At 56.0% G+C, this 27,335-nt stretch overlaps 15 protein-coding genes across 15 annotated transcripts; 6 read left to right on the plus strand and 9 right to left on the minus strand.

Moving 5' to 3' along the window:
* Window positions 1-185: 185 nt before the first annotated feature.
* On the plus strand, window positions 186-1,669 carry BDY17DRAFT_252206 (transmembrane amino acid transporter protein-domain-containing protein; the record flags this gene model as incomplete). Its single annotated transcript, XM_033731235.1, has 2 exons — window positions 186-1,509; window positions 1,563-1,669. The coding sequence occupies 2 exons, from the start codon at window positions 186-188 to the stop codon at window positions 1,667-1,669; spliced, it is 1,431 nt and encodes a 476-aa protein (XP_033589350.1).
* Window positions 1,670-1,715: 46 nt separating this feature from the next.
* Window positions 1,716-2,423, minus strand: BDY17DRAFT_299163 (uncharacterized protein). The gene has a single exon (XM_033733854.1). The coding sequence runs from the start codon at window positions 2,279-2,281 to the stop codon at window positions 1,874-1,876; it is 408 nt and encodes a 135-aa protein (XP_033589351.1). The 5' UTR covers window positions 2,282-2,423; the 3' UTR covers window positions 1,716-1,873.
* Window positions 2,424-2,494: 71 nt separating this feature from the next.
* On the minus strand, window positions 2,495-3,763 carry BDY17DRAFT_166317 (uncharacterized protein). The gene has a single exon (XM_033729767.1). The coding sequence runs from the start codon at window positions 3,624-3,626 to the stop codon at window positions 2,925-2,927; it is 702 nt and encodes a 233-aa protein (XP_033589352.1). The 5' UTR covers window positions 3,627-3,763; the 3' UTR covers window positions 2,495-2,924.
* Window positions 3,764-4,219: 456 nt separating this feature from the next.
* BDY17DRAFT_166370 (fungal-specific transcription factor domain-containing protein) lies at window positions 4,220-6,414 on the plus strand. The gene is made up of 2 exons (XM_033729769.1): window positions 4,220-5,561; window positions 5,616-6,414. The coding sequence occupies exons 1-2, from the start codon at window positions 4,462-4,464 to the stop codon at window positions 6,130-6,132; spliced, it is 1,617 nt and encodes a 538-aa protein (XP_033589353.1). The 5' UTR covers window positions 4,220-4,461; the 3' UTR covers window positions 6,133-6,414.
* BDY17DRAFT_251355 (putative zinc-binding oxidoreductase ToxD) lies at window positions 6,148-7,361 on the minus strand (the record flags this gene model as incomplete). The annotated part of the gene is made up of 4 exons (XM_033731166.1): window positions 6,148-6,597; window positions 6,651-6,735; window positions 6,787-7,045; window positions 7,103-7,361. 4 exons carry the CDS (start codon window positions 7,359-7,361, stop codon window positions 6,148-6,150), a joined length of 1,053 nt encoding a protein of 350 aa, XP_033589354.1.
* A 91-nt stretch (window positions 7,362-7,452) lies between these two features.
* On the plus strand, window positions 7,453-9,223 carry BDY17DRAFT_166356 (uncharacterized protein). Its single transcript, XM_033729768.1, has 2 exons — window positions 7,453-7,668; window positions 7,717-9,223. Exons 1-2 carry the CDS (start codon window positions 7,630-7,632, stop codon window positions 9,004-9,006), a joined length of 1,329 nt encoding a protein of 442 aa, XP_033589355.1. The 5' UTR covers window positions 7,453-7,629; the 3' UTR covers window positions 9,007-9,223.
* On the minus strand, window positions 9,145-9,882 carry BDY17DRAFT_233681 (uncharacterized protein; the record flags this gene model as incomplete). Its single annotated transcript, XM_033730258.1, has 1 exon — window positions 9,145-9,882. A coding segment is annotated over one exon (738 nt), but the record flags the coding sequence as incomplete, so codon positions are not given.
* A 1,224-nt stretch (window positions 9,883-11,106) lies between these two features.
* BDY17DRAFT_317343 (uncharacterized protein) lies at window positions 11,107-12,651 on the minus strand (the record flags this gene model as incomplete). Its single annotated transcript, XM_033736089.1, has 1 exon — window positions 11,107-12,651. The coding sequence occupies one exon, from the start codon at window positions 12,649-12,651 to the stop codon at window positions 11,107-11,109; it is 1,545 nt and encodes a 514-aa protein (XP_033589357.1).
* A 311-nt stretch (window positions 12,652-12,962) lies between these two features.
* Window positions 12,963-14,146, plus strand: BDY17DRAFT_299169 (MSF1 domain-containing protein). The gene has a single exon (XM_033733855.1). The coding sequence runs from the start codon at window positions 13,212-13,214 to the stop codon at window positions 13,932-13,934; it is 723 nt and encodes a 240-aa protein (XP_033589358.1). The 5' UTR covers window positions 12,963-13,211; the 3' UTR covers window positions 13,935-14,146.
* A 194-nt stretch (window positions 14,147-14,340) lies between these two features.
* Window positions 14,341-18,173, plus strand: BDY17DRAFT_299170 (SNF2 family N-terminal domain-containing protein). The gene is made up of 2 exons (XM_033733856.1): window positions 14,341-17,813; window positions 17,867-18,173. Exons 1-2 carry the CDS (start codon window positions 14,619-14,621, stop codon window positions 17,981-17,983), a joined length of 3,312 nt encoding a protein of 1,103 aa, XP_033589359.1. The 5' UTR covers window positions 14,341-14,618; the 3' UTR covers window positions 17,984-18,173.
* BDY17DRAFT_299171 (uncharacterized protein) lies at window positions 18,174-19,222 on the minus strand. Its single transcript, XM_033733857.1, has one exon. The coding sequence runs from the start codon at window positions 18,826-18,828 to the stop codon at window positions 18,322-18,324; it is 507 nt and encodes a 168-aa protein (XP_033589360.1). The 5' UTR covers window positions 18,829-19,222; the 3' UTR covers window positions 18,174-18,321.
* A 361-nt stretch (window positions 19,223-19,583) lies between these two features.
* BDY17DRAFT_299173 (uncharacterized protein) lies at window positions 19,584-20,406 on the plus strand. Its single transcript, XM_033733858.1, has 4 exons — window positions 19,584-19,706; window positions 19,777-19,923; window positions 20,004-20,140; window positions 20,206-20,406. The coding sequence occupies exons 1-4, from the start codon at window positions 19,659-19,661 to the stop codon at window positions 20,318-20,320; spliced, it is 447 nt and encodes a 148-aa protein (XP_033589361.1). The 5' UTR covers window positions 19,584-19,658; the 3' UTR covers window positions 20,321-20,406.
* Window positions 20,407-20,504: 98 nt separating this feature from the next.
* Window positions 20,505-23,271, minus strand: BDY17DRAFT_311205 (uncharacterized protein; the record flags this gene model as incomplete). The annotated part of the gene is made up of 2 exons (XM_033735511.1): window positions 20,505-22,974; window positions 23,033-23,271. The coding sequence occupies 2 exons, from the start codon at window positions 23,269-23,271 to the stop codon at window positions 20,505-20,507; spliced, it is 2,709 nt and encodes a 902-aa protein (XP_033589362.1).
* A 441-nt stretch (window positions 23,272-23,712) lies between these two features.
* BDY17DRAFT_299176 (uncharacterized protein) lies at window positions 23,713-25,064 on the minus strand. Its single transcript, XM_033733859.1, has 2 exons — window positions 24,865-25,064; window positions 23,713-24,805 (listed from the first exon to the last, which is right to left on the minus strand). Exons 1-2 carry the CDS (start codon window positions 24,883-24,885, stop codon window positions 23,861-23,863), a joined length of 966 nt encoding a protein of 321 aa, XP_033589363.1. The 5' UTR covers window positions 24,886-25,064; the 3' UTR covers window positions 23,713-23,860.
* A 51-nt stretch (window positions 25,065-25,115) lies between these two features.
* BDY17DRAFT_346821 (CoA-transferase family III domain-containing protein) lies at window positions 25,116-27,334 on the minus strand. The gene is made up of 4 exons (XM_033738118.1): window positions 26,685-27,334; window positions 25,913-26,634; window positions 25,773-25,855; window positions 25,116-25,725 (listed from the first exon to the last, which is right to left on the minus strand). Exons 1-4 carry the CDS (start codon window positions 27,169-27,171, stop codon window positions 25,236-25,238), a joined length of 1,782 nt encoding a protein of 593 aa, XP_033589364.1. The 5' UTR covers window positions 27,172-27,334; the 3' UTR covers window positions 25,116-25,235.
* Between the last annotated feature and the right edge of the window lies 1 nt (window position 27,335).

Genomic DNA, 27,335 nt, shown 5'->3' on the forward strand with positions numbered 1-27,335 from the left:
TCACGTGGATTCCTTCCCACTGCGGATATTTCGGCCAAGGGCAAGCATCGTCGATCTGTGCGCGCATCGGATCGCCTCCCTCGCTCATCTCAACTATATAACATCTTTTGCTCTCTCGTCCCCCAGCATCTCTTGACTTCTCCCCGAACAACATCCTCCGCTCCCGTGGGAATTTCTACGGCAGCATGGCCGCCAACGGGAATGGTTCGTATCGCTACGAGAACAACATCCACAACGACGCCGCTCTTCCCGATTATCCCAACGGCAAGCACGAGAGATTCGATGACGCCGCAGATGCCGAGCGCAGGCACTCCATCTACGAGAAGCAGGATCGGTACCAGCGCCTGGGATGGAAGAAGCTCACCATCTGCCTCATCGTCGAGGCCATCGCCCTCGGCTCGCTGAGTGTGCCGTCTGCTTTTGCTTCCTTGGGCATGGTCGCAGGTGTCATCGTCTCTGTCGGCCTGGGCCTCATCGCCATCTACACCAGCTACGTCGTCGGCCAGGTGAAATTGAAGTACCCCTACGTCGACCACTACGCCGACGCCGTCGGGCTCATCTGGGGCCGCTTCGGGTATGAACTCACCGGCGTCCTCTTTGTGCTCTTGCTGGTCATCCTTGTCGGGTCTCACGTTCTCACCGGCACCATCGCATGGATCAAGATCGTCAATAAACTGGACATTTGCGCCCTAGGCTGGGGCGCGCTGTCCGCCGTTCTGCTCTTCGCCCTGGCACTTCCCCCGACCTTTTCCGAATTCGCCATCTTGGGGTACATCGACTTTGTCTCCATCTTGGTCGCCATCGGCATCACCATCATCGCCACCGGCGTCGAAGCATCGAAGCAGCAGGGAGGCCTCGCCGCCGTGCCCTGGACCATGTGGCCGCCGCCCGACATCACCTTCTACAAGGTCTTCCTCTCCACCACCAACATCATCTTCGCCTACTCCTTCGCCGTCTGCCAGTTCAGCTTCATGGCCGAGATGCACACGCCCACCGACTACGTCAAGTCCATCTGGGCGCTCGGCCTCGCGGAAATCTTCATCTACACCATCACCGGCGCCCTGATCTACGCCTTTGTTGGGCCCAACGTCAGCAGTCCCGCCATCCTCTCCGCGCCCGAGACCGTCTCGCGAATCGCTTTCGGCATCGCGCTCCCCGTCATCTTCATCAGCGGCAGCATCAATGGTACAGTGTGCGGCCGCTACATCATGGGCCGCGCATTCTCCAACTCCCACATTCGCTACATCAACAATATGAAGGGCTGGATGGTGTGGATCGGGCTGATTGCCGTCATCACCCTCATTGCATGGGTTATCGCCGAGGCGGTCCCCTTCTTCAATGATTTGCTGGGTCTTATCTCCGCTCTGTTCATCTCCGGCTTCACCTTCTACTTCCCCGCGCTGTTCTGGTTCTGCTTGATCAAAGAGGGCAAGTGGTACAGGGGATGGAAGAATATCACATTGTCGATTCTCAATACTGTGGTGCTCATGATTGGCATTATCGTTCTGGGTGAGTTCTCGTCCCTATCAACTGTATTTTGGAAAGACACTAACACGTTGCAGGCTGCGGTACATATGCGGCCGTTGCTGACATTCTCCACGAGTACAGCACGGGTGCTGTGCGCGGCCCGTTTTCGTGCGATTCGAAGGCGTACATTAGTTCGAGCTGATTACCCATCGCTTTCGGCGTAGGATTCGTACGTAGCGTATGCAGTAATGTTCTTGGAACTCTTCTCATTCTCGTGCTGTGGCATGTGTAAGGTAGAACCAATCTATTAGCCGTCCCTGGCCATCACACAGTCCCTAAGCCTGCATAATCTGCCATTTGCAAATCTAATCCCCAGCGTGACAACATGCATCCACGCGATTTGCAATCACGACCCCCGATAAGTAGTATAACTCCACGGCCCCAGCAAAAGCGGAACATGATAATGCGCCTCCTCCCCCCGCGCCGCAAACCGCAACTCCACAACCGGCCAAAACGTCCTCCCCTTCCCAAAATACGCCTCCGTCTCAAACGTCAGGCTCCACAGCATTTGCTCCTCATCCCCAGCACCAGCACCAGCAAGTTGCGCCTTGGCTTTGGATACCACGTCGTTCACGCTGTCGGCTCCGTTTGAGGTCCAGGTTGGAACGCGGCCGTCGGTGTTTGTCTGTGCTGTCCAGTGGGTTTGGGTGAGGTTTGCGGGGGAGAGGAGGCGGAGGGTTACGGCGATGTTGGCGCCGGGTTTGCCGGTTGTGGTGTCGAGGACGTGGCAGGTGATGAAGGGTCGTTCGGCCATGGTTTCTGCCTGGGGATCTTTTGGGAAATGGGATTTGGCGATTTGGCTTACGATGTGCGATTGGTATACTGAATGATTTCTCTTATTTCGTTTGGAGAGAGTATGTTATGAAAGGAGGGAGAGGGAGGGAAGGGAAAGATTGAGGTGAGGACGGAAAGGACTCGTGGATATCCATAGCTTATCGGAGGTCGCCGTGAGGTGAGAGCAGCCCGCGATAGCCTTACGAACAACATACACTGTCTATATATTGAATCATCTACTTGTGACTCCTAACCAATGACCGGCAGCGTCAATTGATCTGTTCGGTCGGCGGCCAAAAATGCAAACCTGTTGGGGTCCTACGAGTCTCGCCTTGCTTTCCTCCTGAAAAGGAGTTTGTTTTTTTGTGAAGTTTTGGCAGGTCGCGAGTTCGAATGGTGAGAGTCGCTGCTTTTTTGCTTTGAATTACAGCAGCGAAATGCGCATGAAAGTAGATGCGTAGTACTTCATTTGTTGATCACCGAACATATACCTCCACAGACTACCGACACGCTGCATTTGGCATGTAGAATTGCCAAACCTACGCCCCAACTCCATCTCCCGCCCGAAGAACCTAGCCCTGATCATCACTCGCCATCCATTACCCAGACATCGTGCCCATCGATCAATCATAGAACCAGTACTGCGCCGTATAAGCAACGCTAACCGTCTCCCCCACCTCATCACAGCTCGCCGGCGCGACGCCCCGATAGGTATCGAAGCGATACGCCTCCTTCAACCCATTCGTGATATCATTCGCCGGATTCGCCGTCAAGAACAACCAAGCGACATTCTTCGGGTTGGGCGTGACAGCATCCGTCTTGACGGCCGAGAGAACTCTAGGCGGCTCAGCACGAGTGAGATTGAACGTCGGCTCCACCAGCGCGCTGAAGTAGTGGTCGCCGAGCAGGTTGTCGAGGATCTGCGGGTACTTGCAGGCGGCGTAGTTGCAGTCTTGCGCCAGCCGCTTGGTTTCTCTGGGGTTGTATTCGAGGAAGCGAGTGACGTCGTAGAGGAGCGCGGAGGCGCCGTCGCCTGTTTTGGACTGGACGTAGGCTGTGCCGTTGCAGGTGTAGTTTTGGTGGCCGATGCCGAGGGCGGCGTAGACGAGGGTGACGTTGCTGTTGGAGGGCAGGCCGTCGAGAGGTTGGCGGGCTTGGAGCTCTTCGATTGTCAAGGGCTTGCGATGAGGATAATGCGGCGTGCCGCTTGGTCCCCATGGGGAGGTAGGGGAGCCGGCATCGACTGTGTCAGAGGGGCTCTGCGCGGGCATGCAGAGTGCAGACTGCACGGCGCAGCCAAAGGCGAGGAGCAGATGGAGGAGCATGCTGTCTCAGTCGCGATATAGAAACTTTGCAAGATGAAAGGAGAGTAGAGAAGAAGAGACGAGCTGTGAAAACAGAAGAGATGAAATACAAGACATGCAGCCTCGACGTTATTTGTACCTCGCCGTGGCAAGGCGCAATCTGCCCTTTCCCGCCGTCAGCAGCAAGCAAAGCTCTCACCTGCATCCCGTCCCAGGCAAACAGACGGCACGTGTCAACGTGGCACAAACGCCCCGAGGGATCCTCCCAACACCAGGGCTGTGAGATGAGGCGCAGATGGAGGCCATGCGTTTGCTGCGTTCGCCCTGTCCCATTTCCCGCAAACTTCTCTGCGGCACAACCGTTGGCGCAGGAGGGCGGGAATATCGTGTTGGTTGTTGCCTTTCGAGATTGAGGAGGTGTGAAAGCGGAAAGGCGCAGAGAATAGCGTAACGTTGTTGGGCGGCACAAGATTGCCGCCCCCGAACCTTGCCTAATAGAGGTAGAGCTTGGACGGCACAGGTGGACGGGGTTGTTGGTTGCAGATCTGCATGGTGCATTGGAGACGGGGGAAGTCGGTACTATACGATGGGTACATGTAGGCAACAGTCTTCGCCTCACTCCGGCGCCAACTTTCTTCGACGTACCAGGGCTGAAGAAGATGCGCGCTGTACAGTATTGGAGTATTTGTAAGCGCCTAGGTCCCCAACTGCGCAGAATCCCATGTCTTCTTTATTCGACCCTTAGAGTTCAGCCGCGCTCGCTGTCGACTTCCTTGGCAGAGGAACTGCTTACATCACCCATACTTTCTGCGCTGCTTGTCCATCGCGCGACCTCTCTGTAGATCAAGATGCGCTCATGGCGCTAGGGCCGGCGAATGGGCGGCGTTTGAAACGCTCCCTGCCCCCGGATCAGGCGGCAAAGAAGAGGACAAAGACATTCACTGGCTGCAGTACCTGCCGTCAACGCTCCTTGAAATGTGGCCTGGAACGACCGGCATGTCTACGCTGCCAGTGGAGCGGCATGCGATGCGGCGGATATGGCGTCAGATTGACTTGGCCCGGCGAGGACAGCGGGACCGGACGCCGTTACATGCTCGAACCTGCATTGAGTCGGAGACCTATTCTAAGCGAAGATGCAGTTGACCAGGCGCTGTCATGTATCGAATCTGCTGATGGCGAGAATGCCATCGCCGTCGATCTATTCTCCGTTTTTCGTCTCGGCAAACATCAACCAGAGGTTGTGGAAGATCCGCGCACAACGTGCAGCGTCATCGCCGTGGCATCCGACAGTGCAAGATTCGCTGCTGGAATGGCACGAGCACTCCCGACCATCATCTTCCCTGCTTTGAATTCCTCGGCAGTCCGGGTTGAGCATGAGAAATTGCTCATGCACCATTGGACATGCTTCCTCAGTGGTGCGATGACAGCTTTCCCCCGTCCGGACAACGCTTTCCGGGATATCATCACCCCGCGCGCCCTCAGCGCTTTGACCTTCAACAGCAACTCTCCCGCTCATCTCGCCTTGCTTGCCGCGCTATACGCACTCGCAGCAGCGTCCAAGTCCACTCTGCGCGAGGAAGACTTCCCAGCCTTCCATCGTATTCACCTCCAATACCTCAATTCTAGCACACACTACCTGAATCAAGCGCTTTCAAGTACCGATTTCGAAGAACAGCAAGCCATCCTGGCCACGATTATGCTCCTGGTCGTCATACCTGCATTCACTGGCGACTCTTCTGACTGGCGCGTACATCTGCGAGGGGCCGATCTTTGGCTCAATACGGTCGATCTTGATCAATGGCGATGCTCTCGAAGTGCAGCAACTCTCTACCAACTCTTCTCCATCGTCGCATCCCTTCGTCCTGTCCACCGTCGTCTCGCCAACGGTCTTCCGCTACCTAAACGCCGCTTGCAAATCTCGGCCACTGCTGAAACCGTCAAGTCTCCGCAGAAATGGTACGTCGACGAGATATATGGCGTCACTCAAGAAACCATGGTCATAATTGAAAGGATCAATCAATATGTCTCTGCAGAGGAAATTGCCGACGACAATGCACTCAACGAGCTCGAACTTGCAGTATACCGGAGTGATCCGAGGCATGTCGTTTTGAAGTCACCTACCACAATGTATGAAAGGATGGCTCATGCGCACACCATGCTTTTTCACTACGCATGCCACATCTACTTTGGTAGTGCGCTGCGGAGACGTACATCTAGCGCCATGCAGTACTTTGTCACTTGCGCCATTGCACACATCGAAGAGATCACGCAGCTTGAGACTGGTCTCGATGTCTCGGGAATCATGTGGCCAGCCTTCATTACTGCCTGTGCAGCGGAGAATCCAGAGCTGCGTAGCCGGACTATGCAGTACTTTATCTTCCGGGAGCGCCTAGGGATCGCAAATGTCACAAATGCCAAACAAGTAACGATGGAGGTGTGGAGGCGGCAGGATGAAGCTGGCCCGGACACGCACATATCTTGGCAAGAGGTCATGGCTGATCTCAAGATTGATATCATCTTGAGCTAACCGCCGAATCCACCATCAGCTCGGCCAGACCGTATCGTCGACGCGGTAGATCCACTTCTCACCGCTTGGCCCTCTGCCCTCGCGCATCTCTTGCATCCCATCCAGGACACCGATCAGCCCGCCTGGTCTCAGGCGCGTGGGATGTGTCTTCCACTTGCCCTCTTTCAGGAGCCGCTCACTGATTGGCGCGAACGAAACCATGAAATCGAACATGGAAGGATCCGCAGGAAAGTGTTCGCCTTCGCAAATATACGCTTCGCCAGAGCATCCATACGCCAGGAAGAAAATCGACTTCACGTCCGGTCGGGAACATTCGGTACCCAGCAGACTGAGGTATACCCCACCACCGGGACCGATGGCTTGCGCGCAGATCGCCGCGCTCGAATCGATGGCGACTGCGTCCACGACGACGTTAATCTTCCCGCCTGTGTCTTTGCGAATCTTCTCGCCGACAGTAGGGTCTCTCTGCATTGGGAGTGTCAGTGGACTTCCGTATAACTCGGAGAGGTTGAACCTACGTAGTCGTAAACGGCATCAACACCTCGTTCTCGCAACATGTCGAAATGTTTCGGAGAACAAGTGGCCACCACCGTCCACCCGGACCTGTCCGTTTTCAGTGTCCACTGCAGGCGTCGAATACGAACAAGCACTTACAGCTTTGCAAATTGTATCATGACCGACCCGGTGGCCGTGCTACCACCGTAAACGAGAATGGTCTTGTCGGGATCCCTTTCCGCCTCGGGCAATGGCAAGTCGAGGTATTTGTACAGCGCCAGCCCGGCCGATATACTCCCGCTCCCACACGATGCAGCGGCTTGCTCAAACGTCATATTCTCCGGAATGTGCATCTGGATATCGCCTTTGGCAATGATCCATTGCGCAAAAGACCCCGTCTCGGGATCTGCTTCGTTTGCTGCGCGCAATTCAGTTTTCTGGATCACTTGGAGAACTGGAGCATGGACACACATACAGCCGTGCGAACAGCCAGCTACACGATCGCCCTTCCGAAACCTTGTCACCTTGCTGCCCACCTCTTCCACGATGCCCGCATAATCGACCCCGTTCAGCACGCCGTCTTTCCCCACGGCGTCCAGACTTGTCCAGTCGGTGGGATTGAGAGCGACGATGACGGGTTTGACTAGGATATAATCGTCGCGGAGCTTGGGGATGGGAATGGCGCGCAAGACGGCGCGAGAGGTGTCTTCGCGAATGAGACCAAAGTTCGACATGCTGGACCATATTCTTGAATGTGGAAAGTGGAAAGTGGCAGAAGCAGAAGAAAAGGTCTCGTCTCTATATATATATGCCAAAGATGCCTGACTTGTTGATTACAATAGCACAAGGCGGCGTTTGGTCGCGGCTCAAACCTTGTTCGTTCGGATGGCAAGTGACAGCGAGTTAGCCTCTTGGCTACCTCTTTTCAGCTGAACCTAAGACAGGTTCGGAGGGGTTTCGTCTGCGAACATCAATGTCGACGCAAGATTATGCGACGGTCCAATGGCTGCGTCAGTTGTCGTCGACGCAAAATCAAGTGTGGTAAGAGACATCATTAGCGAACAGCCCGCCGGTTTCTGATCGCTTGAGCTTTCCGCAGACGAGACGAGACCGACGTGTCGGTCATGCCAGCAAGATGGCTTCAGCTGCGAGTACACCACGGTGCAATTTGTGCAGAGCAAACTCACCCAGGTAGCGAAGCGAGAGCCACTGTCGACGATTCCTTCTCAAGTGCTCATGCCTCGAGCCGTTCATGATGGCCTCGTCGCGTCCGCGTACCACGTCATTCATGTCGAATTCATGAGAGACCGTCTGGTTTCATCCGAATCTCCCGCGCCATTTCACACATGGCCCGGCTTTCTCGCCGACTGTGATGAGTTTCCCCTCGGACGAAAGTGTCTGTCTACGCTGGCACAAGCGTTTGTCGGCCAGACCAGGGGCTTGCCCGAGCTGTCCATGTCGGGCACCCGTTCCTATCTCGAATCCGTGCGATCGCTCCAGCATGCCCTCAGCCTCCTAAGCGCACGCTCGAGCAATGACACCCTCTTGGCCGTCATGATTCTCGAGCTCTACGAGATGCTCATGCTTTCGAGCCACGATGGCTGGATCCGTCATGCGCTGGGGCTGGCTAAGATCATCGAGATACGTGGGCCGCATTCATTCTGCGATCCATTCAGTCTGAAGCTGTTTGAGACAAATCGTTTCATCGTCTGCTTGGCATGTCTGGCGTCGTCTTCACCCACGTTTCTCTCACAAGCTGCTTGGAAGCGGATTCCATGGCAGGCCAATCCTTCGTCCAAGGATAGTATGCAATGCTTGCTGGATTCGTTTGCGGATTTGACCACCCTAAAGTCTCGCATATCTCACGACCGACCGGGCGCGACAACGCGCGATGAAATTCAGCTAATTATCGATCTCCTTCCCCAGTGGCGGGAGGAGTGGGATGCACAAAACTGCGGCCACGCATGCGAGGTGCCGAATGAAGACCCTGACGATCGAAACATTATCCCATCTGTCCTCACTTTTTCGACAACGCTTGTGGCGAATTGCGCCTGCATCTACAATGCGACCATGATTCTGGCAGTGAGCTTGACCTGGCTACACACTGGAGACGACGGCGACTTTAAGCACAAAAGCCTCGCATATACCGCGGCCATGGATATCTGCAAGATTGTCAAAAACTACATCCCACAGGCTGCAGGTCAGATGAGCACGCAATTCACCCTCCTCTACCCTCTGCGAATGGCGTGGACTGTGTTCCATCGAGAGTCACATTCCCAACAACAACACTGGGTCGAACGAATGCTGAAACAAATTATATTGACCGGAAACACATGGTCGGTGGCCAGCCAAACCTTGTTGCCCTTTCCGCGCCAATGAAGACATATCTCACAAGTCATCCACGATTACCCACTTCAACTTCTCCGCCTTCTCCAAATCCGACGCCTCGCCTTTATCTCTCGATCGCGAACGTGACCTTGACTTCGATCTCGGCTTTTCTTTTCCCTTCGTTTTCTTCTTCGCCGACTTGGCCGCTTCCTTTTCGGCCTTTTCGGCCTTCTTTTCGGCCTTCTTGTCGGCGTCGGATCTCGACTTGCGCAAGGTGGCCTGTACGCTTCTGGCGCTGATCTTGTCAAGGACATTATCCGGTACAGCAGGGTGCGGGACATCGGTTGTCAATTCGGCTGTATACGCAGCCAATGCTGCGATCCTTCGATCCGACACGGTAACACACCCTGCCTCACGATCCAACGGCGCCAAAGCGCCCCTCCCATGAGGAAGGCGCAACAACTCCGCAAGCTGTTCGTCCGAAATGACGTCTGCTCGCAGCTGGCGTGGCGCGAAGAACCTCGCATTGGCCTCTTGCAGATACTTCTTCGTTCGGAGCACGCTTACCGCCGCGCTGCCTGCGCCTGACGCAAGCCCGACTGCCGCGCTGGCTAGTTGTGCCCAGTGGTGCGGCACCATGCCCATCACCTGTCCCGCCGCCTGGACCGCTTTGATCGGGGGATTGGGGCTCTGCGCGATGGCTAAGCCGTCGATGAAGCCGACGAAGGCGTGGACATCAACTTGATGATGCGCCAGCTCTGGGGCGTAGGCACGGAGGTACGGCATCGGGCCGGATCGATAGGTGTTTGGCGCGACTTGCGGAATTGCCACAATCCGTGGCAAGCGCGGTGGTGATGGGCTGTAGGCTGGGGGTGGCGACGACGGAAGCCAACGCAAGCTTAGGGACAGGATCTCAGAGTCTTGGGCGTCGGATTCATCCTCTGGTGCTGGAGCGTGCGTAGCGTAGCCCGGATGTAAGTGGGACATATTGTGATGTCGGGATTCGTCGATGTACGGGGGAGGCGGGATAGTTGACATCTCATCGTTCGGATATCGCGTCTGGACGAGTTGATGTTGACCGGTGGACTCGTTACGACCGAAGTCGGATGACGGAAAAAGCGAGGCCATAGAGTGCGATGATGATATTAGGATAGAGGTACGATGGGGTAGGAAGTGTAGACGAGATGTTCTCAAATTGATCGCATTGGGCTTCTTATATCTTGCTACAAAGGCTGAGGTTCATGTTCGGGGGCGAAGCCTTAGGGCTGGCGTAGGGAATCGACCAATCGGAGGCAGTTCATCGCGAAAGCTGCCAGAAGGGGAATGGGTTCTGAAGATCCTGGGCTTGGGGAAGGTACGCTATGAGACTATCTACTCATCACCAAAAACATTTTCAACCGAGATGTCGTGAGAATGGAAATGGAGCTTCGTACGGGCTACGATCTTCCCGTGGCCACGGAATAGCCGAAGAATGGTCATCCCGCCGGCTTCCATCCTCGACACGCCACCTGAACGGCCGTATCATCGTAGACGCGCGCTACAGCCTGGTGGTACGTATCTGCGACCAACAGGAGAGGGGCCTCCCGCACACCTGCATTTGAAGATGGCGTAGATGTCAATGCTGTGAGACATGACTGCTATTTTGCTCTTGTCAATGGCGGTACGGTAGATGAGCGGTATTTGCTCCGAGGCGGGCGCTAAGAACAGAGAAAGCATGCAATTGGCGCCGGGGTTGGGCAGAACGAGGCAAGGCGATGGTTGGTTGCGGCTATGCTTGGTATGTTGGTTGCAGCTTTGGCCAATCCCTTCGGATTCTTTGTTCCGTGCCGCTGCGGAGCTCTTGCCCAGCTACACCAACGTGCAATAGCGGTGATGCATGGGCCTCCTCCAAAGCGGCTGAACCGCGGCGAGAACGCTGCTCCGTACTCATACATCTGCTGACCACCACCTTGTTCCACCCCCCCTTCTGCCACGGCAAGGTCACTGCCTCTTTCGTTAAGGGGAATATTGCTCCTTGAGATGCCGCTCCGTGCTGCGGGTCAAACGCCACCAACAAGTCGCGGCACGGCTGCTTCACCGCTACGCCGAGAGGCAAAGCAGCTGCCAACGAGGCACGTCCCTTGGACAACCTTTAGCTGAAGGGTACCAACATCACTGAGGCGCAGGCTCTGCCGCATCATCTGCCTTCGGCCGTGAAGCAAGCTTCTGATCCTTCTTCGCTGCCAATTTCGCCGCTTTACGCTCCCCTTTCGTTCCCCTGCCATCCTTGCTCGCCGCGGATGCCTCTGCCGCTGGGGCAGTACCGTTTTCACTTCCGTTCACTGCCTCTTCCTTTGCACTGGGTCTGGTAGCATTGGGATTACCCGCGAATTCCAACTTCCTCGGCGTCATGTACTGTCGCATGACCTCGTGCGTGACTTTTGCCCGTCGCTCTTGGAAGTCTGCCACGAACTTCTGCAGTTCGGTAATACATCTCGCTTTCATCTCGCCCGTAAGCATTTCCCCCGAACGGTACTTCTGGGCCAAGTCTTCGAGCTCCGCATCAGACTCGAGGAAGTAGCTGAGGTAGGTAAAGGCAACATCGATGTCAGGGTTACCGCCGTGTTTGCGATGCTCTTCCAGGCTTTCCCGCCCCCCAGAGAAGGCGTGCCGATTAATCTTGTTCTTGATCTGATTAGGGGTGTCGGACATGAAAATGGCGGAGTTGGGATCGGATGCGCTCATCTTTCCTCCAGCTCCTTGCAGCGCAGTGAGGAATTTGGACATGATGAGAGAGGTCTTCGGATGAGGATCGGTCATGCGTTCACATCGGTCTCGAAGAATGCGGAAGTAGGGTTCTTGGTCGATGGCACAGGGAATGAGTGTCGGGATTGATGCAAGTGCTTTGTGTCGTCGCTTGGCACTGAGGTCGTAGTCCGGTGCTCGATAGTCTTTGTATCCGAACAGATCTGGATATGAGGAGGGGAATGCGGCGACGCACTGCTCGGCGCCGTAGTTGATCAGGCCGATGTTTGTGCTGCCTCCAAATCCAAAGGCCCCGGAAGCCTGATTGAAAGTGACCATGCTCGCGAACTCTGATGTATTGAGGTAGAAGTGGCCGCCGAGGAATTCGTAGTCGCTGTAGATGAAGGTCTTTTTCAGGTCGAAGCCCAATGCTATTATGTCTTTGATGTTCTCGTGGGCGAAGGTAAGGAAATCCTCCACTGCATTGCCAGGCTTTTGGTGTCCATCATTCTTATTCCGTGTGTAGAGGTACTTCTCATCATCCGTCAACATGATCACCAGTGGGACATCGAAGAGCTCCTGTAGTTCCTTGGTGAAGAGGAAGGGAACAGTGTGGCCCAAGTGCATGCTCCCACTGCTTGGCCCCCTGCCGGTATACAACATGAATTTTCCATCCTTCTCATACGCATCCAAGATCTTGTCAAAGTCTCGGTGACTGAAGAAGAGTTTCCGTCTCATCAATCGGTGTGCCGGCTTGCCCGTGACTTTCTCGAAGCGTTGGAGATGCTCGTCGGTGAGCGGCTGGACTCCAAACTCTTGTATCAGGCGGTCGTAGTCAATTGCTTGGACATTGCCGCTTTCATCGACCTCGCCGGCAACGTTGTAGGGATCGATTTGCTGCTTCGTGGGCTTCTTTGCTTCGGCTTCGGCCTTCACCTCCGGCGGTGCGCCGACTGCTTCCTGGCTCGCCATCGTGTGGAAGTTGCTGAGAGCCTGCAATGTGTTTCGGCGGGAAACCTTGTTGGGACGGGTACTATGGTGTGTCGGTGACAATTGAAATTCAGGAAAGCTCCGAACTTTGCTGTAAGGAAGCTCGCTCGATGGTGCTCACGCTACGGGCCGCCAACCAATTGGAGGATTCGCGAACAGCCAAATGCACCTCGCTGTTGCGGATAGATTCAGCGCACCCAAGTACTTGTCTTCACTGGAATCGTGAACTTGTACCATGCCTACAGCACCGTTGACCTGTGGTATCCTGATTGACCACAGAATAATGGCTGCAACACGAATCGGCGCCACGACCACGTGACTGCAAGGCTGGCTGACAAAGGAGACTTATCCGCCTAAGCCGAATCGGGACACTGCCCGAGAGGATGACGGCGAACTTGCGACTGCTCGAAACTTTCGCACACGACCATCATCTTGCATCGCACACGAACATCCCGAACCATCCGCACACACCTTCCTACCGCGATACCCCTCCTCCGACAACTCAGACGATGCGAATGCGGTAGCGCAGGCGGCCGGCGAAGATGGTCAAATTCTACAGCACCGACTACTCCTACGACTACCCCTTCTCCGCCGTCACACTCGCATACTTCCTACGATACCCCAATCCCTACTCGCGCCATGTCGCCTCCACAGACACCATCTCACGAAGTTTCAACCCGGAGACGCAGCGCCTGACGACTGTACGACTACACCTCAAGCGGAGCCGGTTGCCACCCGCCGTGGTCAAGCTTCTGCCAAAGAGTGCAGTAGGCACGACGAACCCGGATGGCAGCACGCAGAGCTTCATCCTTGAAAGGAGCGTGGTGGATGTGAAAGAAGGATGGATGGAGACGGAGAGCCGGAATCTCGACTGGAACAATGTGCTGAGCGTCATCGAGCGACAGACTTATCGAAGACCTCCCGCGAGTGGCGACAAGGAAAGCACGGATGTTACCGTCAGCGTGAGACTCAAATCTCGCATAGGAGAGCAGATTCGCAAGAGGCGGCAGCGGTGGGGTGAGCAGGCATCCGCCGCATCTGTGACGGGAGGCGAGGCAGAAGAAGGCGCAGCGAAACAGGGATGGTTCAGCACTTGGTCTACGGGGGCCATCAGATCAGCCATCGAAGCCATCAGTCTGCAAAGAACCGAGAAGAGTCAGCCAAAGGCACAGCTCGGAATGTCTGTTGTGCTTGCGCGGTTGCGAAACGGAGGGTTGGAGGCGGTTCTGGCGGGGATGGAGCAAGATCGGGAGGTGAAGCTGTAAGATGTTATGGACGAAAGGCCTGGTTCAATCTCTACTTAAGCGAGGAGTTGGAGATGTTTTTGTACGCGTGAATGGAGATCCTTTTAGTCTGTTCTTTGTCATTACTAGGTACCTGTGAAACGTCAGCTGGTATGTCCAAGAAGTCTCGTCAGTCCGTGTCTTCGATCACACTACATTCTCATCAGGATTTGCCTATTGGATGGTCTCGTCATCCTTTGTCCTCTGCCTCACGATGTCGCCTCTGCTTTAGAGCATAGGTATGTGCGTCTTGCCAGACGTACTCGGCGCTGATTGGTCAGAGTTGCATGTTTCGCGAAGCAGGAGGGGCGGGAATGGCCGTCGCGCTGCACGGCACGTCCGCCGCGCCGTCCAAGAACGGAACGCTCTTGCCTTGTGCTTTGACTTTACATCTCGTGCAAACGTGACGCCCCCACAACCCATTCCCTCCTCTCCCTTTCCCTCATCGCCTGCACCCTCTTCACGATATTGCCTTCGCGTTCATCACCACGCCCCATCGCCATCATCAAAGGCTTCATTGCACAAGGCTGTGTACTCTCGAATCAACACTTCAAGACGCGCCTCGAGGGCCTGGCCAAAAAAATTGTCTGAGGTCCATCTCCAGGACCACACGGGCGCGTCCTTCCCGCACTCCACCCACACTCATCCCTCTCTGGTCTGCCCGCTATGAACGGTACGGAGGCATTAGGAGTGGGCGACGGCGCCATGCCCCAGCATTACGAGATGCTCGACACCCCCGATTACACCGACTCCGAATCCCAGGCCACGGGGACGCGTGCTAGCAGCGTCGCCCCCGAACATGCTGGCGCTACTGATGGACGGAAGAAGAGATGGGAGGGCAACGCTCTCCGAAAGAGCATGTTTGGCAAGAAGCACGAGCGACTGGGCGAGAGCAAGGAGGATGATTCCGTCCGCCGCTTCAGATACCTGCTTGGCCTCACCGACCTCTTCCGCCATTTCATCGATACCAATCCCGACCCCAAGATTCGTGGCATCATGGAAGAGATTGACCGCCAGGATCAGGAAGAGCTGATCAAGGCTGCCGGTAGCAAGCGAAAAGGCGGCGCTGCGGGTGACCGACGAAGACGAACGGAGAAGGAGGAAGACGCCGAGCTGCTGCGTCAAGGGAAGCAGGAGGGCAAGGCGGAGCACACCATCTTCCGTGAAAGCCCCAGCTACATTCAGAATGGCGAGATGAGAGACTATCAAGTTGCCGGCTTGAACTGGCTTATCAGCTTGCACGAGAACGGTATTTCTGGCATTCTCGCCGATGAGATGGGTCTCGGCAAGACGCTGCAGACCATCTCGTTCCTCGGATATCTTCGCTTCGTCAGAGGCATCACTGGCCCACACCTCGTCGTGGTCCCCAAATCCACCCTCGACAACTGGTCACGAGAATTCAAGATGTGGATCCCCGAGGTCAACGTGCTCGTCTTACAAGGTGCAAAGGATGAGCGCCACGATCTAATCAATGAGCGGCTCGTCGATGAGAAGTTCGACGTCTGCATCACCTCGTACGAGATGATTCTGAGAGAAAAGTCACATCTCAAGAAATTTGCATGGGAGTACATCATCATTGACGAGGCGCATCGCATCAAGAACGAGGAGTCTGCTCTGGCCCAAATCATCCGCATCTTCAACTCGCGCAATCGCCTCCTCATCACCGGCACGCCACTCCAGAACAACCTCCATGAACTCTGGGCGTTGCTCAACTTCCTCCTTCCCGACGTCTTTGGCGACTCCGAAGCCTTCGACCAATGGTTCAGCAGTCAAGATGCAAACCAGGACGAGGTGGTTCAGCAGCTGCACAAAGTCCTGCGCCCCTTCTTGCTGCGTCGGGTCAAGAGCGATGTGGAAAAGAGCCTGCTTCCCAAGAAAGAGATCAATCTGTACGTGGGCATGAGCGCAATGCAGATCAAATGGTACAAAAGCATTCTCGAGAAGGATATCGATGCTGTCAACGGAGCGGCGGGCAACAAGGAGAGCAAGACTCGACTGCTCAACATCGTCATGCAGCTGCGCAAGTGCTGCAATCACCCCTACCTATTCGATGGAGCTGAGCCGGGGCCACCATACACCACAGACGAACATCTTGTCGAGAACGCAGCGAAGATGGTCATGCTGGACAAGTTGCTCCGCCGGATGCAAGACCAAGGCAGCCGCGTGCTCATCTTTTCTCAAATGAGTCGTGTGCTTGACATTCTCGAGGACTACAGCGTCATGCGCGGCTTCCAGTATTGCCGTATCGACGGTTCGACAGCACATGAGGATCGTATTGCCGCGATTGATGAATACAACAAGGAAGGCTCGGAGAAGTTTCTCTTCTTGCTTACCACGCGTGCTGGTGGTCTCGGAATCAATTTGACGTCCGCCGACATTGTCGTTCTGTTTGACTCCGACTGGAACCCTCAGGCCGATCTGCAAGCCATGGATCGTGCCCACCGCATCGGCCAAACGAAGCAGGTTGTCGTCTTCCGATTTGTCACTGAGAACGCAATCGAAGAGAAAGTGCTGGAGCGTGCTGCGCAGAAACTACGTCTGGATCAGCTGGTCATTCAACAAGGCCGCGCTCAACAGCAGGCCAAGCAAGCAGCTTCAAAGGACGAGCTTCTTGGTATGATCCAACATGGCGCGGAGACCATCTTCGAGCAGAAGGAGGGCATGGGCACGCTTGGAGAGAAGGATGAGTTGACTGATGTCGCTTTCGAGGATATCCTTCGCAAGGGTGAAGAGCGGACGAAAGTGATGAACGCCAAGTATGAGAAGCTGGGCATCGACGACCTGCAAAAGTTCAGTTCCGAGTCCGGCACGTACGACTGGAACGGCGAGAGCTTTGTGAATGCGCGCAAGAAGGAGATTGGGCTGAACTGGATCAATCCTTCGAAGCGTGAGAGGAAGGAGCAGAGCTATTCCATGGACAAGTACTACCGCACTGCATTGTCCACGGGTGGGCCGCGCCCGGATCCGAAGCCAAAGGTGCCTCGTGCGCCCAAGCAGATGGCCATGCACGAGTATCAGTTCTTCTCACCACGGCTCGGAGATTTGCAGGAGAAGGAGACGGCGTGGTTCCGCAAGGAGCATGGAATCAAGGCCCCGCTCCCCGACGGAACGGAGGAAGAGATGGAGTCGAGACTGGAAGACCAGGCATTGGAGCAAAAGATGATTGACGAAGCCGAGCCACTGACGGAAGAAGAGGTAGCCGAGAAGAACACGCTCCAGCAAGAGGGCTTCGGCGACTGGAACAAGCGCGATTTCCAACAGTTCATCAACGGCAGCGCCAAGTCCGGACGGACCAATTATGCAGACATTGCGCTGGAAGTCGACAGCAAAGACGAAAAGGAGGTGAAGGAGTATGCCAAAGTCTTCTGGAAGCGGTATCGCGAGCTCTACACCTGGGAGAAGTACATTATGCAAATCGAAGATGGCGAGCAAAAGACGAAGCGCGTGGCCGCGCAGCGAGCCATGCTGCACAAGAAGATCAAAATGTACCGCGTGCCGCTCCAGCAGCTCAAGCTCAGCTACACCGTCAGCACGACGAACAAGAAGGTGTACACGGAGGAGGAGGATCGCTTCCTGCTCGTCATGCTGGACAAGTACGGGCTGGACTCGGAGGGGCTGTACGAGAAGATTCGCGACGAGATTCGCGAGAGCCCGCTGTTCCGCTTCGATTGGTTCTTCTTGTCGCGCACGCCGACGGAGCTGAGTCGACGCTGTGCGACGCTTGTCACGACTGTTACGCGCGAGTTTGAGGGCCCGGCGGCTGGGAAGGAGAATGCAGGGAGTAAGCGGGCACAGGATGATGAGAGTGAGGAGGATGAGCCGGCGGGGAAGAAGCGGAAGAGTACTGGGGGTGCTGCCAAGGTATGTCCCATCCACTGTGACTAGCTGAGCCTTTTGACTGACTTTTGATGCAGAACAAAGCCATCAACGGCGTCAAGGGCACTCCCAATGGTGTGTCGCGCGCCGCGAGCGAGGACACTGTAGGCTCGGGTGGGGGGAGCAAGACGAAGAGCAAAGGGAGGAAGAAGTAGATGAGTGTGTGGTCGGCGACGTGATACGATGCTTGTGGGGAACTGGAGTTGAGTGGATGCATATGGAGCTTCTTTTCGGGGCAGTCGTTTAGATTATGGTACACGGCCTGGGGCGCTTGACGAGTGACTGGGCATGGTGTAATTCGGTGTAGGCATTAGAAATCGAGCATGTTCATGAATCGAGGCAGTCCCTCGATGAGTTGGTCAATGAGTAAATGTGGTAAGTCCAAGGTAAATATCTAGGAGTATTGAAGAACAACATGTGTAGAACAAGATTATCTCGTCACGTCTCCTCGAAACCATACAAATAACACTCACTCTCTCTGAGAAGAAAACTCTCACAGAGCCACGGCTCCGATCAACGCAATCGCAGCAAAAGCATACAACATCCTCACGCCCAGCTGGCTAAACTCCACACTCCTCACCGCGCCAGAATGGTGTGACGACGACGAAGAAGAGCCCGTAGGCGACGCGCTAGTCATAGCAGATCCAGAAGACATACTCTGGTAAGAAGTCGACACCATACCGGGGGAGGCCGAGGACCCGCCACTGCCACCGCTGGCAGAAGACCCAGTGGAGGAAGCAGGCGTCCCGGAAGCAGTGATGCCAGTCACCTGGTCAGGGACAGGCGCGCCAGTGGACAAGTAGTAAGTGTTGCCGCCGAACACGGTCGCCGATTCGCCGCCCGCGGAAGCGGTGTTGAGGTAGATTGCGTCGCCGTTGCTCGCGGGAATCCAGTTTGTTTGCCCGTTGTTGAGCACTTGGCCCAGCACGGTGGCGGTCGTCAGTCCGCCTGCTGAGGCCGTGTAGGTGATTGTGAAGGGGACTGTTGCGCTGGCTGCCATGGTGGAAGATGCTTTGCGCTGTGGCGTGAGGTTGTGTGTGGCGTTGCGCGAGGCTAGTGGTGTCGGCGGGGGATTTCCTCACAACGATGCGGGCGCGTCAGACCAGGGCGGCGAGGTGTGTGTCAATCCAGGTGGGTGTGCGGCGGAGGGAAGTAGATGCCTGAAGGACACGCAAGCACGGAAGAATGAAGAGTGGGTGGGTGGCCGACACGTGCGCCGAGGAATCTAAGATTGGATGAAGTGTATAGAGTTGAAGCTAGCGAAAAAGACGGGCGATCGTCGCGGGTATGCGGAATCCGGCGAGCCGGATATCCCTTTTGGGCTGATATGAGTGATTCCGTGATGTTGCAATCAAATTGCGGCCGGCTGATTGGGCGTGCGCGTATTCAAAGCAGAATGTCATAGAGGATGGATGCAGGACGGGGGAAGTGAGGTGTGTGTTGCGATCCGATCACGTGCATTCTCCACATTCCACGTGGTGGGGCTCTGGGGAAGGAGCGTCATCAAGAGAGCAGCTCTCTGCTTCAACAATTTCCACACCAGCCCATTGGGCAGTAGTAGAGCGTGTACCACATCCCTTCCACCTCATGCTGCATAGAACAATGCGGAAAACCCCCAATCTTACCTAATCGTACCTGCATAAGCGTTAGCATTCGCAGCCACTCGAAAGCTCGGGGGAAGCTGGATTGACCGCATGATGATGTCAGCCTCATGAGCTCCAACCCACCGCATCATTTTCTCAATCCATCCCTCACACACACTCTCTCACTTGTCAATCAATCATCTTCTCTTGTTCAATCTCTCAACAAATCATCAACAAATCATCAACAATGTCGGAGAACTTCAAAAACCAAGACCTCAACGAGATCGCGCAGCAAGTGAGTACCCCTCACGTGCCCCCCTCCCCTCCCCATTCAAGGAAACAACTAACACACTCACCCCGCCCAGGCCGAGCGCGACCTCAACTCCAACGCCGCCAAAACAGGCCACAGCGCCGAGAGCGGAAAAGGCAACACCACCGGCCAAGGCGGACAGGGCAGCGGAGTCTCAGGCCCAGCGGGCGGACAGAGTTCCGGGGCGAGTGATAGCACGCTTGTACGTATTCCCTCGCTCCCCCCCTCTTTCCCCCGCACGCTGCTCTCAGAATGAAGGGCAGGGGCGCTGATGATGTGCAGGAATCCGGCGTAGACGACTCGGTCGAGCAGAAATTCCCCGGTTCAGAAGTCGTGTATGGCTCCGCTGCTTCGGGGCAGGGAGACAACAGGGATATCCCGGAGAGTGAAGGCGGGGGCGTGAATCCCGCTACGGGACAGTGAGTCTTCCCGTCCAGCAAAGTGATCGAAAGACATGGTGATGCTGACTGTTGTGACTGCGTAGAACTTACAAGGCGCGCGACTTCGATGGGCCTGGTGGGCCGGAGGACAAGGCTGCCATTGAGGCGGAGGTCAATCCTGGGAGTGATGATGTGCAGGGCAACACTCGCGAGCGATAGGCGGCAAGATTCGGACGAAGCAGAGGAGATTTGCATACGGTAATCATCAATGAGAAGATCAGTGTCTGAGCCGAAAGAGAACATTCATTATCTCATGGGTCTATCGTCTATCCATGTTGCCCTTTTAACCCAAGGCAATTACCATTCCTGTTTGATCCCACAGGTCTAGCAAGTAAAGAAAAATCTAATAAAACGTCTTGCGGTCCTTGTGGCTCCGCACAGGAACGAAAGCCGTTGGGGCAGGTACACTGCCGCTGCGCGCATGCCTCCCGCCGCTGCCGAGATCGATGTTGGAGATCTCGCGCGAGAGCGCATCCTGCGACATGGCCGCGTAGCTGCCGTAATACCCCTGCTGTCTCCCAGCTCCACTGGACCCGGGCCGGTCGGAGAAACTGCTGCTGCTGTACTCCTGTTGTTGCTGATCGTAGGGATTCGGCACGCTGACGGAGTTGAAGTTGTGCCGTTCCTGCAACGGCTGCGCCGGTGGACTGCTCTTCAGAATCGACGAAGGGTTGATCTTCTTCTGAAGCCGGTTGCGGAGAGATGTGGGTGACGATTGCGGGGGTGTCGTGGGTGTCTCCTCTGCAGTCAACACCTGCGTGCCCATGCGTACACTGACTACCGTGTCTTTGGACAAGCTTTTGCTGCCGCTGTTGGGATTGCTGATGGGGCTGCTGCGAGGTCCGAAATCACGCTCACGACCAGCACCATAGGTCCGGACTGGCGTCTTCTTCTCCGGCTCCGGAGCCCACGAGTCCACAGGAAGGTGATCAGACGGATCGATCTCCTTCCCGTCCCAACCGAGGATTGGTCCGTCGGTTGGTGTCCGGGGCAGGGCCTCAGTACCAGGTCGAATCTGATATGGGGTGAGTGGCGAGGTACCGTTGGGCGTCATTGCCGCACTGGATGCTAGCGCGTTGGGGTTGTGCACATTGAAGCTGTCGGGCGAGTACGGCACTGCTCCCGCGCTTTGTGGAGTTTGGTGTTCCGGCGACAGAGACTTTCGCACTTCACTAGGGCGATTCGGCGTCTGCGCCGATGCAAGGTCGAGGCGCGGGAGTGTCGATGTCGACAATGGGCTGTTGTTCGACGACTCGAATGCGCGAATAGGAAACTGGATGTCGTAGGCACTTCGTGACCGCGAGGCAGATGCTGGTAGAGATTGTGGTTGAGGAACTGATGGAGATACCGGCCGAGGCTTGATCAGAGGCAGTCCTTCGCGATTTCGGTATTCTGTCTGGTAGCCTGAGGGGGCTTCGATGGCTTGCGATGATGGCGCAAAGTATTCCTGGCGGTCGCCCGGCTGCGGATAAGGCGAGATTGGCAGTTCTTGGGAGAGTGGATGCGGGCGGGACGGCGCGGTCGTAGCGTACGGATCGCTGATGCTGTGCCGGGTCATCGGTATTCGTGCTGCTTGGTGCTGCCTCGCAAAAGGGGACGGCGTTTGGCCAGGAGAATGGCCAGCGGAAGGGTTGTCGTAACCGCGGGGCTGGGGTGAAGGAGTGTATCCGGCGGATGGAGGTGCGTGCGGTGAGCTCTGCATGGGGGGTCGAGGAGGAGTGACGTAGTTCCGTTCGATAGTCTGATGTGGAGACGATTGGAGGCTCAGATTGTTGCGAGTATGTCGCGGAGTGTGAACGTGCGGGGCGATTGGAGACGACTGATGCACAAAGTTGCTTCGCGGCGCAATGGGAGAGCTGTTGCTATGCGCTGGTGGTGGAGGTGGCCTCGCTGTTGAATGATCTGCCAGCTCTGGAAGGTGCTGTGGGTATTGTCCGTGCCATCCAGGGGCGGGGCCACTGGTACGAGGTCGCTCTTGCAACTGCTGGTACTGATAATCGACATCCGGGATCGGGTCCTGGTAATCCGTTCGCAGCTGATAGCCGTGCTCGAACTGTGAAGGTTCTTCATGCAACATCGGGACGACTGGCGCCGAGTGGGAGTGTTGTAAGGCAAGATGGCTTTGATGTTGAGGCTGGGGTGGAGCGACAGGTGCACTAGCATCCGGGGGCGGACGCATTGGTAGGCTGCGTCGACTCGTAGGCGGCAGCTGAGGCAGGAAGTCGGGCTGTCGATATTGGCCGTATGGCCCATCCGCATATCTTTCAGGCTCTGCATACTGCTCTGGCGGGGCGTAAGCTTGGGTTGGAGGTGTTGAGTAGGAGTATGCAGGTTCGATAGGAGCTGTGGACCACTGCTGGGGGTGTGGGTAGTCGAGATCGGGCGGCATGGAGTTGGCCCTCGGAGGCGCTCTGATTTCCCTGGGGCCGTGCTTAGCTCGCCCAGGCAGCGCCTTCTCCGGAATGGTATCGGGAGTGACATGTCGTGCGGCGGGGTTGTTCGGCAACGGTCTTCGCTTGACTCTCGGGGCATCGTTGCCTAATGCTTGTGCTGACTCTTGTGCATTCGCCGTCTCAGTTGGTCGCGGTCGCTCGTCGTAGTAGGTGAGCTCGATCCTAATCTCGCCAGCGTATTTGCCCTTGAATTGAAGTGCCTGCCAGAGATCGTTCTTGCCGCCTCCCGGAACAATGACTGCCGACAAGTCCACCCACGCCTCGCCGATGAGGTCGGTCTTCTTGTCCTCGCTGAAGACGGAGATCTTCATCTTTTGGTAATCGGGGGAGTCGTGTACGATGAAGCGAAGTTCTTGGTCCCTATGAGACACGTGGTGTTAGTGTGATTGTTGTGAAGAGAATGGGCACAAGTACTCACCATCGCGGCGTCTGACCGCCTCTGAGATCTGTGTCGGTCTTCTTGGCCTCCTTGCCCAGTCTTGCAGCGCAGTATGGATTCTGCTTCCCCATCGCCTTCTTGTTGGGCAGGTTTTTTGCTCGATCCACAATGACCACGAGTGTGCCAACCTCGGGCCCGTCCAATGTCATGTCAGCGTAGAGGCCGGAGGTGTGTGGGTTCAGCATGGGGCCGCTGGGGTTGGCGAGTTTGGTGGCCATGTTGACTTGCAAGTCCGTGTTGGGGTGAGGGAGGGAGTTGGATGTTGATGAAGGACGTGGCAAGATGGTGATGGTTCGCAAGGCTTGCGAAGAGGCTGCCGCGAGGTGCGGGACGAGCAGTGCCTCGCAATGACGTCGAGCCGTTGCTGGAACTGGCTGCGCTGATGTTGCTTGACCCGCTATTGTGCACACATCTCTTTCGTCAATGGGGATTCCCGGCGAATCTCGACGTCGGAGGTACAAAGAGGTGCATGCGTGGTGGAATGTACATACCAGAACAGGCTGTGGAGCTGGCGGTGTTTTTGATGCACGCCACATAATAAAGTCGGGTGGCTTGAAACTCTAAATACGTGGGGCTGGGCTGGGATGGGAAAGAGCGACGGGCCCCACCAGCCGCACAGCCGTCCGCCCAGAAAGTAAACATCGCTTGCCAATGCCTCCCTCTCCAAGGCAACAATATTCCTCCTACCCTCAATGGCGAGATCCGATGGACGTCATCATTCAACTACGCGGCATCTTTGTTGGCAACATCTTGGCAGTGATGGAATGCTGCACTTTCTTCGTGTTGTGTTGACCTGATCGACACTCGTCAACTCTCGCGCAACACTCGCCAGTCCACGGCCACCATCCATCCTTTCCCATCAAGCTCCAAATCCCACACGGGTGCCCGAATGCCCACAAATACTCCATCTCGCACCTCACTCCTGCCTGCCCCATCACCCCCTACCAGCAACAAACTCCTACCATCTCCATTCGCCAGCGTGGCAAACGCAGTGAATGGCCCATCTCCTTCCACTCTCCCCTCAATTTGTCCCCGCATCACGTAGTCCTCCGCTGTCGAGTGGCCTTGTACTTTGCGACTTTGCGCGGCCGCTTGACCCGTCTCAAGCACCCACTGCTGTACCATTGCCGCCATGCCTCCAGGAACAAACTTCTGCCCTCGTCTGTGAGGTGAGAAGAGTTCCGCCACGGGTTCGAGGGACTCTGGCGCTTGCGTGGCCGGTCGGACGAACGCGGGTCGATGAGCAGTAGTCGCCTCTGCCAGTGTTGATGCTGGTGTGGATTGTAGCTCTGAGATGGCCGATGTCAGAGCCCCTGCCTGCTTGAATCGAGGCCATGCGGTTGATGTTGCTTCCTCTTCGTAATCCACTCGACGTCGCTTGGGCGAGAGCACCGTCTCGATACTCCACTGCGCATCATCTTGCCCTTTCGCGTGCTGTGCTACATCTCCGCCATCTAGCATCTCGTCATCCTCATCATTCCCATCTGGAACATCTTGAACATCCTCGGTTGGGCGGGCGCTCGCTTTCAGCGCTTTCACAAAGGTTGATTTGGGTGGCGATACTAATGCTGGATCTGGGGCAGTGGACCTCAACCGGCCAGGAGCAAAGCGCGGCGGCGGTGCGAATTGACTGCGAGGAGGAGCATCTTCATCGTTTCCGATGGAGCGTGAATCCTGTGGTCTGGGCGTGGAAGCCTGCTCGTTGCTTGGAGGCTGCGCTTTGCGCTGGCCATGCAGAAAACGATGCGGCGTCTACAAGAGTCGTCAGCATTAGAGCGAGCTTCGTCGAGGCGTGATGATAAGAAGCGTACAGGTCTTGTGTCTGAAGGCATCGCCGCCTGCAATGTCCCTCAATCCTGAAGCATTTGCGGGAATCCATCAAGTTCGGGCGGGGAGAAGGCCGACGTGATGAGATGATAATCCTTGGCCCACTCAAGTCGCTATACGAGGCATGATTCGATGTGCATCGATTTTCACCAGCACTTGGAAAGGATGCGAGGCTGCAGAGATGCCAAAAGTGTAAGCTACTTCGAGGTTCGCCTCGGCCTGGAATTGATTTAGCGCGCCTCGTTCGCGCGGCTGCAACTTTGGGCGCCGCCGGTCATCGACCTCCCGTCATCCTCCCGAATAAAGGTGTTACAAGAAGATGCCACGGACGACGTAAATGATTGCATTAACAGTGCTACTCAACAACCTCCACCCCCAAATCTTCAGGCCATCTCGGCTGATCCAGCCCATTCGACCGACACCCAACATGAAAGCCGAGCCTCACATCGTCCTTGAACTGCACAATCGGCTTCACATGCACAAACTCTCGCCCCATAGCCTTCGACTGCCGCCGCTCAAAGAAAGTAGGATCAAAGATCTCCTCGCCGTCTTCCTTTCTCAACCGCGCCATCGTGTCGGGCATGACTTGGGATATGTCCTGGTAATGGCGATATGTGGGCGAGCCGTGTCGTTTCCACAGTTCGGACCATACTTCGGGAGGGTAGGTGCCGACGGAGTTGATGAGCCATTGTTTGTAGTAGTTTAGGGCGCACTGTGCACGTGTTAGCTGGCGTTGCGTTTGGATCGAGCGTGTGACGAGACTTACGTCAACGCTGAACGATCCGCCCTCCTCGCCGCGACGGATGAGGGCATGTAGGGTGGCTATGGAGCCTGAGATGCCAGTGCTGCAGGGTGTTAGAGTGATACGCGAAGAAGGATCGGGCACGCTTACGAGTAGTCTGAGTTGGGGAAGCCGGGAGTGACAGCGTCGTTACTCCCGATGGCTTTTCCGTACGAAAGAGAAACGCCGGTGCACTACAGGCAAGAGTCAGCGGTCCGGTCGATCAGCAGTATCGTCTCGACCCAACTTACGGCGTCACTGATCTGTTGCCAGCCGCTCCTCCCAGCCCACGGCCCATACCAACCGTAGCAATTCTCCCTGACATGGATAATTCCTCTATCCCGCCCCTTGACCAACTCGAAGATGTCATCCCTCCCAAATCCGTTCCGCGCCATCGCTTCGGGCCGGTAACCTTCGACGACAACGTCCGCTTCTTTAATCAGCTCCGCCAGCTTAGCTCGATCTTCCGGATTCTTCTTGAGGTCGAGATAGCAATTCCATTTGCCCCAATTCAGATCGGCGTGCAGCCCCCAGTGATCCGTGACATTCGGGGAAGTCACCCGCATCACGCTGGCTCCCATTTCTGCCAAACTGCGGGTGATGGTCGGGGCGGCGATGACGCGGGTCAAATCGACGACTTTGAGGCCGGCGAGCGGACGAGATGCAGAAGACGGCATGGACGGCTGTTCAGGCCACCAGGAGGCCGGCTGTTGGGAGCCTTCGTGCCGGGAAAGCTCGTACAGCCCGACGTGCGCGTTTGCTTTGCCATGCTCCGAGTTGCGGAACTCTTCGACGGTGTATGCAATCGTGCCGGCTTGTTTGTACTGGTCGTTGATCAGCCGGTCGAGTTCGGCAGAGTCGTGTTGCTCAACGACTTTCTGGATGCGATCGACCACTGTGTCTCTGGTGTCGCCTTTCTCGCCGTAGAGAGATAGTCCTAGCGCTTGGAGAGTCGGGTCCGGGTTCATGCTTCCTGAGAAGGTGTTAGTCTCATAGCACGCTGATGGCGGTGGGCATACATACCATGCACGTGATAGAATTTGCCATCCCTGGTCTTGTAGATGTTTGTGGCCAAGTGTCGTTGTATCGCACCGTTCACATCATGCAAATCCTGGTTCTTGAATCCACACGCCTGCAGGGCCTTTGGATTGGTAAGAGGGATTCCGGTCAGTTCTCCATTCGCTTCAACCACCTTGGCCAGCTGCAGACTCATGGTGAAGAGGGAGGCATGGTTGGTATTGATGGTGACGTCGGAGAACATGGCACCGTACTTCCTCAACCGCAAGACATTAAGGAGAGAAGCTTCGAAAGCCTTCAATACTGATGCACTTTCGGCGAAACGCCAGTTGATGGGGACGATGGGCGCCGGGCTGCCGGTGAAGTGCACGGCTTTGGCTGCATCTTTGATCTCTGCCGGGAGTTTGGGAATGAGTGGGTTCTGCAGGACGCCTTGCTCAAACACCTTCTGAGCTTCTCTTTGCACAGAGTAAGCCTCGCCGATGGATCCCATGATGGGTTGGTGCGAAGTCGCGTAGGACTTGTATTCCTAGGCGCGGGGAGGACGGCGTTGTACAACGGTAGACCGTCGACAGGTCAGGTGGTGAAAAGAGAACGGAATCAAAGATAGGATGGATTCAAGGAGGAGCGGGTTATTAAAGGAAGAAAGTCGTAGGA

This window comes from Neohortaea acidophila (assembly GCF_010093505.1).
Source record: "Neohortaea acidophila strain CBS 113389 unplaced genomic scaffold BDY17scaffold_6, whole genome shotgun sequence".
NCBI classification, from domain to species: domain Eukaryota; kingdom Fungi; phylum Ascomycota; class Dothideomycetes; order Mycosphaerellales; family Teratosphaeriaceae; genus Neohortaea; species Neohortaea acidophila.

Excerpts from the sequence above, each read along its gene's own strand:
- BDY17DRAFT_299163 (XM_033733854.1), bottom strand. The coding sequence starts at position 2,281 with ATGGCCGAACGACCCTTCATCACCTGCCACGTCCTCGACACCACAACC.
- BDY17DRAFT_166317 (XM_033729767.1), bottom strand. The coding sequence starts at position 3,626 with ATGCTCCTCCATCTGCTCCTCGCCTTTGGCTGCGCCGTGCAGTCTGCA.
- BDY17DRAFT_166370 (XM_033729769.1), top strand. The coding sequence starts at position 4,462 with ATGGCGCTAGGGCCGGCGAATGGGCGGCGTTTGAAACGCTCCCTGCCC. Across the intron at positions 5,562-5,615 it reads GTCAAGTCTCCGCAGAAATG|GATCAATCAATATGTCTCTG; the intron begins GTACGTCGACGA and ends CATAATTGAAAG.
- BDY17DRAFT_166356 (XM_033729768.1), top strand. The coding sequence starts at position 7,630 with ATGGCTGCGTCAGTTGTCGTCGACGCAAAATCAAGTGTG. Across the intron at positions 7,669-7,716 it reads TCGACGCAAAATCAAGTGTG|CTTTCCGCAGACGAGACGAG; the intron begins GTAAGAGACATC and ends TGATCGCTTGAG.
- BDY17DRAFT_299169 (XM_033733855.1), top strand. The coding sequence starts at position 13,212 with ATGGTCAAATTCTACAGCACCGACTACTCCTACGACTACCCCTTCTCC.
- BDY17DRAFT_299170 (XM_033733856.1), top strand. The coding sequence starts at position 14,619 with ATGAACGGTACGGAGGCATTAGGAGTGGGCGACGGCGCCATGCCCCAG. Across the intron at positions 17,814-17,866 it reads GTACTGGGGGTGCTGCCAAG|AACAAAGCCATCAACGGCGT; the intron begins GTATGTCCCATC and ends CTTTTGATGCAG.
- BDY17DRAFT_299171 (XM_033733857.1), bottom strand. The coding sequence starts at position 18,828 with ATGGCAGCCAGCGCAACAGTCCCCTTCACAATCACCTACACGGCCTCA.
- BDY17DRAFT_299173 (XM_033733858.1), top strand. The coding sequence starts at position 19,659 with ATGTCGGAGAACTTCAAAAACCAAGACCTCAACGAGATCGCGCAGCAA. Across the intron at positions 19,924-20,003 it reads GGGCGAGTGATAGCACGCTT|GAATCCGGCGTAGACGACTC; the intron begins GTACGTATTCCC and ends GATGATGTGCAG. Across the intron at positions 20,141-20,205 it reads GTGAATCCCGCTACGGGACA|AACTTACAAGGCGCGCGACT; the intron begins GTGAGTCTTCCC and ends GTGACTGCGTAG.
- BDY17DRAFT_299176 (XM_033733859.1), bottom strand. The coding sequence starts at position 24,885 with ATGCCTTCAGACACAAGACCT. Across the intron at positions 24,806-24,864 it reads TGCCTTCAGACACAAGACCT|ACGCCGCATCGTTTTCTGCA; the intron begins GTACGCTTCTTA and ends CGACTCTTGTAG.
- BDY17DRAFT_346821 (XM_033738118.1), bottom strand. The coding sequence starts at position 27,171 with ATGGGATCCATCGGCGAGGCTTACTCTGTGCAAAGAGAAGCTCAGAAG. Across the intron at positions 26,635-26,684 it reads CAAATTCTATCACGTGCATG|GAAGCATGAACCCGGACCCG; the intron begins GTATGTATGCCC and ends ACACCTTCTCAG. Across the intron at positions 25,726-25,772 it reads TTCCCCAACTCAGACTACTC|CACTGGCATCTCAGGCTCCA; the intron begins GTAAGCGTGCCC and ends AACACCCTGCAG.